Source organism: Gadus macrocephalus, chromosome 5 (genome assembly GCF_031168955.1).
Source record: "Gadus macrocephalus chromosome 5, ASM3116895v1".
NCBI classification, from domain to species: domain Eukaryota; kingdom Metazoa; phylum Chordata; class Actinopteri; order Gadiformes; family Gadidae; genus Gadus; species Gadus macrocephalus.
This window is the reverse complement of record NC_082386.1, coordinates 10,231,626-10,245,700: the sequence shown is the minus strand read 5'-3', so window position 1 is coordinate 10,245,700 and position 14,075 is coordinate 10,231,626. Positions and strand designations below refer to the sequence as shown.

At 44.1% G+C, this 14,075-nt stretch overlaps 3 protein-coding genes across 3 annotated transcripts in view; 2 read left to right on the top strand and 1 right to left on the bottom strand.

The window, feature by feature from the left end:
- Nucleotides 1-6,220, bottom strand: part of dnajc17 (DnaJ (Hsp40) homolog, subfamily C, member 17) — a 31,646-nt gene extending 25,426 nt beyond the window's left edge. Inside the window, exons 1-2 of the mRNA XM_060052171.1 lie at nt 5,998-6,220; nt 872-941 (exon numbers count right to left, since the gene is read on the bottom strand). Coding sequence (XP_059908154.1) covers nt 872-941; nt 5,998-6,078 — 151 coding nt within the window. The 5' untranslated portion in view covers nt 6,079-6,220. The remainder of the gene's footprint in view (nt 1-871; nt 942-5,997) is intronic.
- LOC132457819 (inverted formin-2-like) overlaps nt 1-14,075 on the top strand; it is a 31,645-nt gene that overhangs the window by 10,970 nt on the left and 6,600 nt on the right. The gene's annotated exons all lie outside the window — the stretch shown is intronic.
- Nucleotides 7,404-13,151, top strand: inf2 (inverted formin 2). The gene is made up of 5 exons (XM_060052172.1): nt 7,404-7,663; nt 10,628-11,050; nt 11,708-11,823; nt 12,112-12,271; nt 13,114-13,151. The coding sequence occupies exons 2-5, from the start codon at nt 10,654-10,656 to the stop codon at nt 13,149-13,151; spliced, it is 711 nt and encodes a 236-aa protein (XP_059908155.1). The 5' UTR covers nt 7,404-7,663; nt 10,628-10,653.

The window sequence follows — 14,075 nt, the reverse complement described above, 5'->3', positions numbered from 1 at the left end:
GTCCAAGGTACCCCCCCCTCCCCCCCAACAAAGAAAGAACCTTCTAGTCCTTTTCCCAAGATGCGTCATTTAAACGTCCTGGTATAATTGTTGACATGCTGGCTGGCAACAGAGAGCTCCGGGGGAGACTCCCAGAGCCAGAGGAGGGAAGGTATGGAGTCGGGACGGCCGGGAGATGGCTAGGGAGACGTTGGTGCTCGGAGATGTTAAAGGTGATATCCTACCACCAGGTGTGAGTGTGGTTAGCCATTATAAGACGTTTTTGATCATCTGCCTGACATCACAAGTGGGCTTGTCCACCTAGATGTATGACGGATAGATGAGCAACATTAGCTGCAGTACACTGGGTAGGCTGGCAGACTGATCTATCCAGCACACATCTAGGTGGACACGCCCACTAGGGATGTCAGAAGAGGCAAACAGCTTGTTGCCGCTAATCACACTCACACCTGGTGGCATAATAGGTCACCAGGTGTAAAGAGAGACATGGGATGAGCGGAGCAAATTAGGAGTCTGACATGTTCCGGCGTGTCCTAATCAGCTGATTTGTCAAGTGCTAGTGATGGATAAAAGGTTGGGGGGGGGGGGGTGTAGGCCTAAATGCAGCCATGTCAACGTATGTGAGTGTGTGAAGGGTTTGAAACAAAAATCATTCTTTATCATACAAAGCACATTAAAAACTGATAACGTTGGGTTTAACGGGTGTGCGATAGAGCTCTTATTTAGTTTTTGGCAACAAGTGGTTGAGGACAGACACTGGCCTCCCATCGTCCCTCTCCCTTGAAGATCGTCCTTTACGCCAGGCAGCAAGGTTATGAAAGCAGACATTGTGAATACATGTTGTGAGGACCACGACCATCACTATATTTACCTGCTTTCGGGTTGTCCGGGTTCTTGTCGGGATGGCATGTCAGCGCTTTCTGTCGATACGCTTTCTTTATCTGTCAGACAGAAGAACACAGCAGCAGTCAGTTAGTGCGGAGGCAGGAAACGCTGACTGACAGTCCAGACACAGGTGTCAGTCTCCCAGGGCTGGAGCCTTAGAAATCCCTGGCCTCAAGCCCTGATTATTCTTCATCATGCTGTCCTTGGCCGAGAAAATAATAATGTCAAATTGATGGACCCATAAGAGAAATGTGCAACAACAAAAAATATGAAACCTGTGAAAAAAGGTTTGATATGCAAGAACCGAAGGCAAAATGTGGTGTTCATTTAGCGGTGGCGTTGAATTGAATCGACACCTGAGCCTGCGTGCCCTGGTTTGCGTCTCCTGGACACGTTGCTAATGGAACCTAACCACTCTGGCGAAGCGTCTTGCACAATCACAAAGCCACAGACATCTCCACAAGATTTATAGGGCCACTTTGGGCCGGCGCGCTAGATTGTACCTCGAGTATGCAGCAACAAGAAAAACTATTATTCAGTCCTAATTCCAATTTAGGAAAAACCAAAATAGCCCCAACCCCGAAGGTTATAATAACACACATTTAAACGCTCCGCCACTGTCCGTCACACGTCTGGAAGGTGGCCATTCATATCTTAGGCTTTGGGCCAAAACCTTTTTTGCTGTGGGAGAAACACTGGCACACCACGTTGGAATTGGAGAACATTTTTGGACCATTGTAATGTCATGCAAAGTTTGAGTCAGAGCTGATTATGCTGATTCTACCCTCTTTTTTCACGGTGTGAAATGTTCACCATTCTTGGGTTCAGAGAACAGTTAATGACAAGGTGGTTTTCATTAGATATCTTCTCCTCTTAAGGAGAAAGAACATGCACGTAGAAGCCCAGGATGGGGGGGGGGGGGGGGGGGGCTCTGCTCCGCACAAATCGGGTACACCGACCCATGTGCACACACACACACACACACACACACACACACACACACACACTACACACAGATGGCCTTTACACTCTCACGCACACTTACCACATCCCTGGCTGGCCGCGCCAGCGTTCTGCATGCTTCCACAAACCCCCAGCCCCTCACTACTCACGCGTCCCCCCAGCCCAGGAGGCCCCCCCTGATGTACCCCCCTCAGCTCAGCATAAATCAATCAATCTCCCGCCAGTAAATACTTGGCCCCCGCTCCTCTGCTGATATATATGGGAAACATTTGCTTCAAATGCTATAGTCCTGGGGATAAGACAGAGTGCGCAGTGTGTCTTTTTGTGTATATTTTTGTGTGTATCCCTGTGAGAGATTCAATCTCTGCAGTGCATTCCAAAAGACAAGGAGACGGAGCGTGGTAGCGTGTCTAAGACGGTCATCCACGCCAATACATCTCCAGACAATGTCTAGGTGCTCTCCATTGTCTAATGTCCACTGTGTATGTGAATGCTTTGATCATAATGTGATAGCCCAAGCCCATCTTCTTCTCTTGTTTAACTTAGATGAAGTCTTACACAAGCTACTCATAAACACACACACATATGCATACATAGACAACATATACGTATACACACATATATATATATATAGATAAATTAATAATGGAGATGGATGGTGCCATTAAATATCCAACAGTCCTGCTGATTGCTTCACTGTGTGCTGAAATACTGGGTATTACAGCTGAATTTATAAAATAAAATAAAAAGAAATATACTGGCCATTCAGTTCGGCAATTTGTTTAATTCGATAATAGGGACATTTTAGCTCAATTGATATTTTAGCACAAGCCAACAATTCTTTCAGGACATATATGACACCTTCTCTATTTTAGCCCCTATGTCTGTCTCCTCATCTATATCTCGGTACCGCGGCTCTGGTCTTCAGACAGCTAGCCAATCATGTTTCAAGCCTGTGTTCCTCGACAGCTTTGAGTGACGCAAAGGTACTGCTGGCCAGTTGGAGAAGACCTTACATCACGCCGTTCAGCCCTCCCTTAATCTGCTCGATGCCATCCATCTGTCTGCGCCGCACATGGCGGTGTCAACAAAAGCCCTGGCATCAGACCCGTTCCTGCCGGAGCCGCCACACCAAAGCATACCTTTGATTGACACCGATTGGCCGTGGACGGGGTAGGTTGAAACAAAATACTACAGTTCTTCTTTTGCGGCCCTCGTCTTTTTTCTTAACCGTCTGTCTACGACTAGTAATAGCGAAATAAGTACCGCTGCTACAGTGTAGTTTACTTTAATAAGACATGATAGCTCCCATCAACGCCGCGCCACGCAGGCTCCCTATTGATGCTGGAACTCTCTGGGTCTACCAAAGTGTCCCAGGCGGGCTGGTTTTGTTCATGGGGTTAGTGGATAATGGGAGCTCTCAGATCAAATGGCCTCTCCCTACAGGCCACCCGATCACGGCCAATAATAACCGTGGCACTTATCTTCGTTTAGCCCAGCCTGACCCTCTCCGATCGCCTCTTGAATCAATCATCAGAGTACCCTTTTGAAGACATGACCATCAGCGCTAAACTAAAGCCCAGCCGGCCCCGGCCAACGAGGCCAACCTTATGACAAGAGGAAGTCTAATCTCGCCCCCGCTCTGACTTGAAAGAGGAGGAGCCGAGAAATCAAGGAGATAATTACTGCGGCCAAAACGTGGAGCAGACCAAACAGTAGCCTAATGGCTGGTGCCCGGTGGAGCAGGCCCTCCCCACGCCGCCCCACTGCCTCCTCGGCGAGGCCGCAGTGGTAGCGGCGTGCCCACATGTTGTCCGCATTACGCCAGCCCTTGGTGCCTATTACAGCGGACAAACTGGGCCCGGTGCAGCAGAGGCTTGGCCCCGCCAGCTAGCCCCCCCCTCTCCCCACGCTGTGTGGCTGATTAGCTGCCAGCCCGGCCATGGGCACATCCTTACTAATTATAGTCTGCAGCTTTTTTACATGGCATTATCAGGTTGAGGAAAAACAAAACCATGCACAACAGGGTAGGGCTGGGGTAGAGCCAGCAGGGAGGGAGGACAAGACAGAGGAAGAGCAAGGGTGAGGACGTTATCGGGTGTGTCACTGATCATCACATATTCTAGTCTTTGAGGTTCAAACGCTACAAGATTGAATGGTAGTGTAATGGTGGAGTTGAAAGGATAAAACACACACACACACACACACCTCTCAAAAGGTGGATTTTCGTCTCAAATCGACCAAGTTGCGCAGAAAAATACTTTCCATATGGCGAGTGTGACTACCTGCCATTCAGAAGTGCACCCATTAAAAGCATTCCATGACAAACATAACATCATCTATACTGCATCGCTTCTATTTCAAGAAAACTATTAAACCACATGAAATATGGTTTGCATTTTTTGGAGTGGTTTAACACAGAATCTGTGGTAGGAAAAAAAAGGCCCACTCTAGCTATTAGGCTAATTACTTAAGCTGTGCCGATAAGTATAGGCATGACTCTCTAGATGGCTGTTGGACTCGGATCAAGAAAGGCCCCCCATTAGCAACACAACGATAGCACACCCAAATCACTGCGGTTCACTCCATGTATCCAATTATTTTTATTTTTTTTAGGTTCCCCAGTTCCCATCCAGAATGTTCCACTGGGCCGTTCCCCCGTCCGTCAAGAAACCGAGCGACGACGGATAAGGTGAATAGCGTAGCGACAACAGGCGAGACACGTTAAACGGAACCAGGAGGAAGAGCAGCAGCAGTAGGTGAATCCGCTGCATCAGGGCAACGTTTTACAAGCTGCGGCTGAGCCCACATAAGCGGCCCCTTCCTCCCTCCGTGTGATCAACAACTTGCCTGATGGCGGCTGTGCACCAACAGGGCCAGACCACCGGGGCTAACGAACTCATCTGATGTCATCTGTCTTCGTATATTTAATTGCTTTGGGGGACTTCCAGTCACTACTGTACTAAATACATACAAAAAAAACATGCTTATCTCGCCCCCCCATCAGGGGGACCTCACAGGACTCCTTGTACATTTGGGAGACCCGTTTGTGCCAAAGCCACAACCGCTAACTTCCTTTAATCCACTGGGACGGGTAGGACTTTGAAACCCAATTAGGAAATTAACTTCTTCCTCTCGTTTTGGCAGTAATTCTAATTTCCCTCATGGCTTGAGGATTCTGGGGAGCGGAGTAGTCTAAGGTGGTGGTGTACTGAACAAATGGCCATTTTGTGCTATTAACTGGTGTACAGTGTGTTCTAGTTCTTGCAGGATTACATAGCGGTTGTTTTCTTAGGGCTTGCAACCCCTTATCATGTACCAGCTCTGAGTTATCTGTGCCCATTTGTCTCCACGCTGTCATGCTTGTTGTCTATGTAATATGCGGTGGCGTATATTTTCCACTTGAGGGCTTATGAAGATTTACATTGCGGTCAGCTCTGTGGATGACTGGGCTGGGATGATGACACAAGGAAGTGCATATAATCTTTACCCAGTAATGTTGGAATCTGTACACACCAAAGCCATATTATTTTTGTCTTGACTATTTGCATGAGCTTGGGCATTCAAGTTTTCCACACAGTCAAATTGTTACACCATATATCATACAAAGCAAGCATTACTACATCTGTGGCTGTCCTATGTATTGCTTTTTTTAAACGTTGTCATCGACAAGCCGCTCATCTGTATTGCTTGACTGAATTCATCCTCCTGAGCGAGCGAAACGTTTGTGTTTCTGTTTTAGGGAGGGACAAGTACTCCATCTGGTGGACATTTACTGAATTACAGATGTTAAATATAATTTCAGGCTCTACTCCCGCCAAGCAATTAATTTGGCCCACTACTCTCTATACTTTTTAAACCGTTGTGATCATGGCAAATAATGTAGTAGTAATAATAATAATCTAAAGCTCAATTCGTCAAGTCATTTTGTGAGCTAGGACATGCACAGCTAGCCAGGCATGTAACGTTAGTAATGTTAGACACATAGCAAGCCTTCGGTTTACAGACCTCTCGTATAAGCCCCCGGATAAAACCAATATCACACTATTATGACAGTTCAAACGAGCGCTTATATCATTTATCCATTTGATAAATATATGCATTAAATACCCAGAACGTTTGCATGAATAACCCCGGGAGTAAACACACCTCTTTCGGTGTAGCAGTGCCATCAATGCCGAGCAGACCATACAGGTCCATCTGCAGAAGATCCTTTGCTTTTCCAGACATTTTATTTCTAATACTGACACAGTTTTGGTATTTTTTAATAGTAGAACCGCAACCCCGCCGGTTAGCTAACTAAATACAGCCTCTGTTATTATCCGGCAGCATGAGTATGACGATTGAGTTCATCTTCTTTCAACCAGGAAGTACATCGCAATGGCTTGTGGGAAATGACGTTTTATTTTGCTTTAGACGCGCTGCTACACCGCACCCTGTTGATGGATTTCTGACGATCGTCTAATTAAACATGACAAATTTGTATAAATATTATAACTGATTATTCCCGTACTACATATTATATAATATATGTAGATAAAATTAACTGCTGCCAATGGAGGCCTACTGGATACACTTCTGGTTATAATTGAGAAGTTTTCTGAAGTGCTGTTTTTACGGATGTTGCTGGATAGATAAACAAGAGTAAATGTTGAAAGAGGGTTGGAACTGCCAAAGGGTTGATTGTATTCATGAGTCCCCGATCGCAAAAAAAAGTTTCCGGACACAGAAGTGAGAGACCTGGGGGGAAAATTGCTCACTGTTTAACTCCTGTTTCTATGGAGCCTTGCACATAGGATCTTGCAGTCTCAGTGGAATTGATTAGCAGGCAGCATCTAGCCTATTAGAGCTGGAAGAGAAGGATACAGTAAAGTTGACATTACCACTCCCTCTCCCTCTGTCAATCCCAATATTCCAATATTAATGACATGTCATTAATGTATAATACAGTATTGATTTTGTTATTAATTTAGAAATGGATTGATTGTTTGAAGCCTAACGTGTTTGCAATCGCATATGTACACTGTATACGTGAGCTAAATTTCATGCCTGAATTAACACTGGCATACAACCATAATAAATTTTTATCGAATACATCATTGTTATTGTATACATGCCCCCCAATCAATAAGTAAGCTAATTGTATGCGAATTGCATAGACCAAACATAAACCTAAATTATATAACAATAATAGCTGCCTGTATTAATTTGTATTGTTCCAGTGTAATAGCCTATCTCAATCTATCATCGGTTTTCTTCAACTTTAAAGCAATTAACCTTGTTTTGGACAAGTAGGCCTAATTATTAGGCTGGTAGTCCGAGGTATGACCTTCATCTCTGACAAACAAATATCTCAGGACATATAGCAGTCGGTCTAAAGTATAGACCGAGCAATTGTTGAATCCATTTCCATAAAGCCAAATTAACTCAACAGTCCCCATCGTATTTCAGGAGGTGTTCTTCCAGCACACCTCGGTAGAGCCAACCATCAACACCTACACCACACACCACCACATCACTATAGCGACAGTTTGTCTCCCAGTCTGCCTACTGGTTTCGTCCAGCAGCTGAGATGCGAGGCGTGTGGTGGGCGTTCCAGTGGTGCTCGCTGTTTTTTTTCTTCTCCGCGTCGCACATGTGCATGCATCGCAGGAGCGCGTTTGAGCAGGGGCGCACCGCATACCACTGGGTTTGTTTTTCCTGCAGGATGTGGATGTGGCAGCAGGAGATGCACAGTGAACAGTGAAAATCCATCAATGTAAACCTAAAACAGCACCGCGACTGTCCTCCTTTTTTCCATGGACTAACGGGTCAGGTGAGCAGATGTGATGGTCGTTTTTTCAGTTGATCAGCGTTCTTCTTCCTCGTCATATGTGATCTATTTATACGGAGCAGTCCCGTTATTTTCGCCTACGTGCGGAAATAGGAACGTAAGAGACTGAGCCTGTTCGCTGTTTTTGTGTCTTTTTGTAGCCTGCTTGAATATATCCGTGCAACTGACCAGCTAGAACCGTTGGATAACCATCTCTCCCTATTACAAGAAAATGTCAATTATTCATTGAATGTGATTCATGCGAAGGATTCATGCGGTTTTCATCACTTTACACACATAGATTTGATACAGATATGTCTCGACTGAACGAAATAGACAGCAGTCGCTCTAACAGCATTTAATGTCGGTGGTAGGAGGCTTTCTGAATGTGTTGGAACTCATCAAAGGATAGACGACAACATGAGACAAAAAAATGAGTTGGCTAGATGTTGGCTCCATTTACTTGTAGGCTTCGACAATAGGTGTATTCTAATCATCAAGTAGAGCGCTGCATCAATCTGGTTGTAATAAGTAAATCCGTTTTTCAGAACGCTAACCAAAAGTTTAGTCTATTTTCGTTCCTGCCTTTGTCCAGTACCCTGTGGAAAATGGGAATTTTGCATTCCAGAGAAAGGAAAACATTTGTGCAGTCATTATTTAATGAACTTTTGGAGTTGGAGTTTGTTTTTCCAATGATCTTTGATCGGATTTTTTTCTATATTTTTCTTTCTGTTTGATTATGTACAGGTTATTTGGTTGTAACTGATCCCAGTTGTTTTTCTTTCTATGTACACAAGCTTTGGTATTCCACACAGAAAGCATTGCTGCCAAAGTACACAGCTAAATAGGTTAGCAGCTCTCAAAATGGACTGAGTGGGTGAATGTCCACGCTATCTTTAGACCAAGCCAGTCATCTCAAGCAAGTGATTAATTAGGGAATTTTTTAAACATCATAATATATCGATATGTTTTACCTGTTTTACAAAGCATTTGATGAACAAACTGCAGCAGTTGAAATAATAAGTTACATTTAATAAAAGCAACGCATGGTTCTCTTCTTCAGCTGTGTACCTAAGGTGGTATTTCCTGTCCAAGGAAAGACCTTTCCTTCCTGTAGCAATATGAATTGTCTGGAACTAGAAACTTCTGCTTTCCAAAGAAAAAGAAGACCAATACATTGGCATTATTATGCAATCACATGGTTTACCAGTGCTGCAGCAATTTCAGTGTTTGGGAATCAGGGAACAGATGATTCACTCATGTCCTCGAGTGAACCTAAGAATGGCTTCAGCATTTTTTAACATTAAAGTTATAAAATATTTCTGAGTCAAATGGTGTTTCTTGGGGAAGGCCTCTGTAAGGCTCTGAACTGGAGGCACTAACAGACACAGGGCGTATTCCATCCCCCTTTGGTGGGGATTGAGTTCTTTGAAGCACTGTCTTTAGAAAGCTATTGTAAAAAGGCCATTGTGCGCTTGTTTGCTGCCACGGTAACACTCTCATGGTGCCAGCAGGAGACGAGCAAAGCACTGTCGCCTGCAGCTGAATCTGACAAAAGCTTGCCCTGACCGAGTCAGGAAAAGAGACAACACGAACAAATGAGAATCTAATAAGTTTGACAGTCCACAAGTGTCTCTTCTTTTTAATGTGTGTTAGAAGCCATGTTTTCCCCCTGAATTATTCTTATTGCACCTGTGGTTTATGCTACAAGATGCAGCTCTGGATATAAAGCCAGCACAGAAGCTTTTATAAAACAATAATTGACAGCTAGCTCCGTGTATAACTGGGCTGAGGCCACCAGGGATGGAGTGAGAAAGTCCAGGCCGCTGTGTTTCCAGGGACGGACCCTCTGTGGTTTGTTTAGGATGCTCATCCAACACCTGCTGAGCCCTGCCAAGCATACAGCCCATAAGACAAACACAAGAAGCCAGTAGGATGAGTCACATTGGTCGCGGTTACACAGTCCGTGTCTGAGGAAGAGTTTGGTCCAGTGTCTGGCAGAAGGTTTTTTTTCGATTATTTGATCATCTTCTATTATTTCATTTTTTTCAAGTTTACTTTGTGCAGTAGAGGGTTGAGCCAAGCTGTGTGGGTGGATACAGCGATACATGGCGTCCGGAGTGTACTGTTATGCAACAATGCTAGGTATGTTCAGTGACTTTCCTGTTTATTTAGCAAGCTCCTGTCATCAGCGTGGAATGGGGACTTTAAAATGACTATAAAACCTAAGTTTTAGTTTGTTCCCTGTGTTGCTGAAACTATAGATGGAATATATGAATAGAAAATACATTTTATGGTTTTATGAATGCAAATATGTAGTTGCTTGTCTCTGTTCCGGATGTGAAAATAAATACCTTGTCTTTAACAAATAAATGCAGGGCATCACTTAGTTTAGAGTCTGTGTCTGGTAACTAAAGATGGGGGTGAGCCATTATGACCTATATGATTAATCAACAGTGAAAATAGTAGTTAAAGATGTTTATTCTCAGTACCATCACCGATTGGACATTGTTTGCTGTGTGTCGGGTGTGGTGAGCGGACAGAGGGGTTACTTCCTTTGAGGAAGGGATTACGTTGGATGATTGCCACTGACGGGACTGCTGACATAAATGCACAAAGTGCAGCGCAATCGTTCCCTATTCTGTTTTCCTCTGATAGAGGTTTGTTATTTTGTTGTCTGCTTCCTCTGGTCGCGATTGTGTTCCTGGTTCAGAACAAAAATATCATCTATCAACTGGAAAAGCATGCTTTTCCGCAGGAAATTAAGAAGAATCCCTAATCTATCAAGGCCAAATACAAGCCAAACACACGTGTGTGTTAAAGTGTGTGTGTGTGTGTGTGTGTGTGTGTGTGTGTGTGTGTGTGTGTGTGTGTGTGTGTGTGTGTGTGTGTGTGTGCGTGTGTGTGTGTGTGTGTGTGTGTGTGTGTGTGTGTGTGTGTGTGTGTGTGTGTGTTACTTTGTTTCAGTTGGCCAGCGTTAGCTCCCAGCCGCCATGACAGAGTCGTCAGAGGTGCAGAAGAAGTGGCTGGCGGTCAGGGGCCGCCTGGGCTCCTCCCAGGACTCAGACCCCCCGCCCGAGGCCAACCTGGAGAGCGCCGACCCGGAGCTGTGCATCCGGCTGCTGCAGGTGCCCACCGTGGTCAACTACTCTGGGCTGAGGCGCCGGCTGGAGGGCAGCGACCAGGCGTGGATGGTGCAGTTCCTGGAGCTCAGCGGCCTCGACCTGCTGCTGGAGGCCCTGGACCGGCTGTCGGGGCGGGGCTGCTCGCGCATCGCCGACGCCCTCCTGCAGCTCACCTGCGTCAGCTGCGTGCGGGCGGTGATGAACTCCTCGGCGGGGATCCACTTCATCGTGGAGAACGAGGGCTACATACGCAAGCTGTCCCAAGGTGGGGCCGATTGGCATCCATCTGCGCTGACTGACAACCAGAGTTGTTTTCATTTAAACTCCTTAAAACATTGTTTTCATTTAAACTCCATAAAATATTGTTTTCATTTGAACTCCTTGAAACATTGTTTTCATTTTAGCTCCAAAACACATACATACTACTGTACATATAACCAATTTAAATTCATCATTGAGTAAAATAAATGGTCGGACAATTGGCACCAATGTTTTCGATAAGAGAAAGGTAAACATGTTATTTACTCTGTACAGTTACAATATAACAAAAAATTTCTAAATAAAATTGGGCATTTGTTTAAATATTATAACTTATTATTCCCATTTTCAAGTAATTATATATATATATACTTGAACATTTGAATAATAAGTTGAGTATATATATATATATATATATATATATACTCAACATAAATTATGATAATGTTTATTTAACAACCTTTATAACTCTTGAGGGATAACTATATATTCAAATGCGTTTTTGAGTTGCAAATTTCAAGATCACTATCAGTCAGATATTGGATTTCACCCGCCACTTCATGTCAACAGCTCAGGGGGACAGTCTAAGATGTGATGTCTTCACAAGTCTTAAAAAATAGAAAAACCCTTGCTTACGGGGATGTTTACGTGGTTGTTTCTGCAGCGCTGGACACGTCCAACATCATGGTGAAGAAGCAGGTGTTTGAGCTACTTGCCGCCCTCAGTATGTTCTCCTCAGATGGATACCGCCTGGCGTTGGACGCCCTCGACCACTACAAGGTAAGTGCTGTTCTATGGGACAACACTAGCATGTAGCAAGATTTCTTTTTATGATGCAATCATATTGTACTGTCGTTTAGTGTTGTATATTGAATGTATTGTATTATTATTATTATATAAGTATTGCCATGTTTCATCATAGCAGATTTTACCTCAAATTACACAAAAGCATGTGGCTAAATTATGCCATCTGATGGTGATAACCATATGGTAGTGATGTCATCGTCGCTAAATCCTAGATGCCCGGTATGAGCCAATTGCCTAAAGCACTTCCCCCTTCCCCTTCAGGGTGTGAAGACCCAGCAGTATCGGCTCAGTGTCATCATGAACGAACTGCTGGCCACAGACAACGTGCCCTACATGGTGACCTTGCTCAGCGTCATCAACGCCACCATCTTTGGGGCGGAGGACCTCAGACAGCGAGATAAGATGAGGAAGGAGTTTATCGGTATGTTTAGCGTCCGGGTTTCTGCCATTTATCGCAGGAATCGAGGGGCTCGGATCAGAAGCAGATTCACGCTGTTGTGTTGGACTGTTGAGTGCAGTTGAGTCCTCGGGGGGGGGGGGGGGGGGGGGGGGGGGAAGGAAATGGAAATACAGGGGGAGGAAAATGGGCCATCAGCAAGAGGTGCACCACACAGATCTCCATCAATGGGTCTGTCCCAGAATAGACTGACAACCTCATTCTCAAGTTCATTACACATGAAGGCTTCCGCCTCGTTAAATCCCACAGTGCTTAAATAATTAACAACATTTAAAGGTTTTATAGGTACGATTTAAGAGCTACTATTTGTTGTTACAATTCTCAAATCTTCAGCACCTATAAGTCTTTATCATTTGACAGAAAGGTAGCAATACTCTAAATCTATATGAAGTGACTTTGATGTGAATAGCTTAACTCAACCCACATGATATTTGCCAAGTTGCAAATACTAAGTAACCAGTTGCCCTGTTAATAATTATGTTGACTGAGAACAAACGCTGGTTATTTAATTTAGTATTGGTCCTCCTAATATAAAACAATACTTATGTACTAGTATTTTGTCTGAATAACTTCATATCCTAAGTGAATAAATCTGACCATAATCAAGATGCTGATGTCATTTGAGTCATTAAAACGCCCTCTCCCACTTGAGTGATTGTAAAGCCACGCCTACTTTGTAATTGCACACCTGTGCCATCCTATGGATGCCAACATGTCTATAACACTGCTGTCACAAAGTGAGTATTTTTTAGAACAAAACAACTTTATTTCACTGAACGCTGTTAACTGTTATTGTTGTTTTGCAGGGCTACAGTTGCTAGATTTACTACCTAAATTGAGGTGAGCCGTTCATCAATTGTCCTAAATCCACCTCAAACACTCAACGCTTGGTATTGTCATGATGCCTGTAAGACTGTGTTTGATTGTGTGCGATTATCATTCTGATTAATTAATGTTATTCCAGGGACGAGGAGGACGAAGACTTGACCATTCAATGTGAAGCGTTCGAGGAGGCCATGGCGGAGGATGAGGAGGAGATGCTCCGGGTGTACGGCGGTATTGACATGAGTAGTCACATGGAGGTCTTCACCACCCTCTTCAACAAGGTGTGTTGAGCTCCAGGCAAATTAAAATGAACCCCATGAGCTCCGCTAATGTTTTTATCATTTAAATGTATTCACAGAATTAGAGCCAGTGGTGTACAGCTACGAAGTAGAAATACTCCGTTACTGAACTTAAGTCGTTTTTTCGTAGTATTTACATTTCTAGCAACTTTAACTTTTCCTCCGCCACTTTTCCTTAATAAAATGTATACTTTTACTTCGATACATTTTCCCTTTGCATCTTCGTAACTCGCAACGCAATTAAAGCTGAAGAAATTAGAAATGTCATGTTGTAGGAAGTGGGATAAGCAGGTTTGGCCAATTAAGTTTGGTAACGTTGATTGACAAGTGCTCTCAACCAACCACAGTCAAATTTGGTTTAGACTCAAGGCAAGTGCAGAGTTTTGGGATTTGATCGATTTGACCCAATAACGTTAGCGTTGAGGGGTGGGAGATGGGCACATGTCCAATTGCAATTAGGGGCGAGGGAGGGCCAGCAGACCTGTCAATCAACCTCCGTGCCAGTCGTAAGGAGATTGGAGTCAAACTTGCGTTGACAGTTGACGCATAGTTCTCCGGTTTATGTTCTTTAAGTTATGTCAGTATATTTCAAGTGAAGTTCAACATAAATTTAAGATAATTTTATGCATGATATTTTGCGGGTT

Excerpts from the sequence above, each read along its gene's own strand:
- inf2 (XM_060052172.1), top strand. The coding sequence starts at position 10,654 with ATGACAGAGTCGTCAGAGGTGCAGAAGAAGTGGCTGGCGGTCAGGGGC. Across the intron at positions 11,051-11,707 it reads CATACGCAAGCTGTCCCAAG|CGCTGGACACGTCCAACATC; the intron begins GTGGGGCCGATT and ends TTGTTTCTGCAG. Across the intron at positions 12,272-13,113 it reads GATGAGGAAGGAGTTTATCG|GGCTACAGTTGCTAGATTTA; the intron begins GTATGTTTAGCG and ends GTTGTTTTGCAG.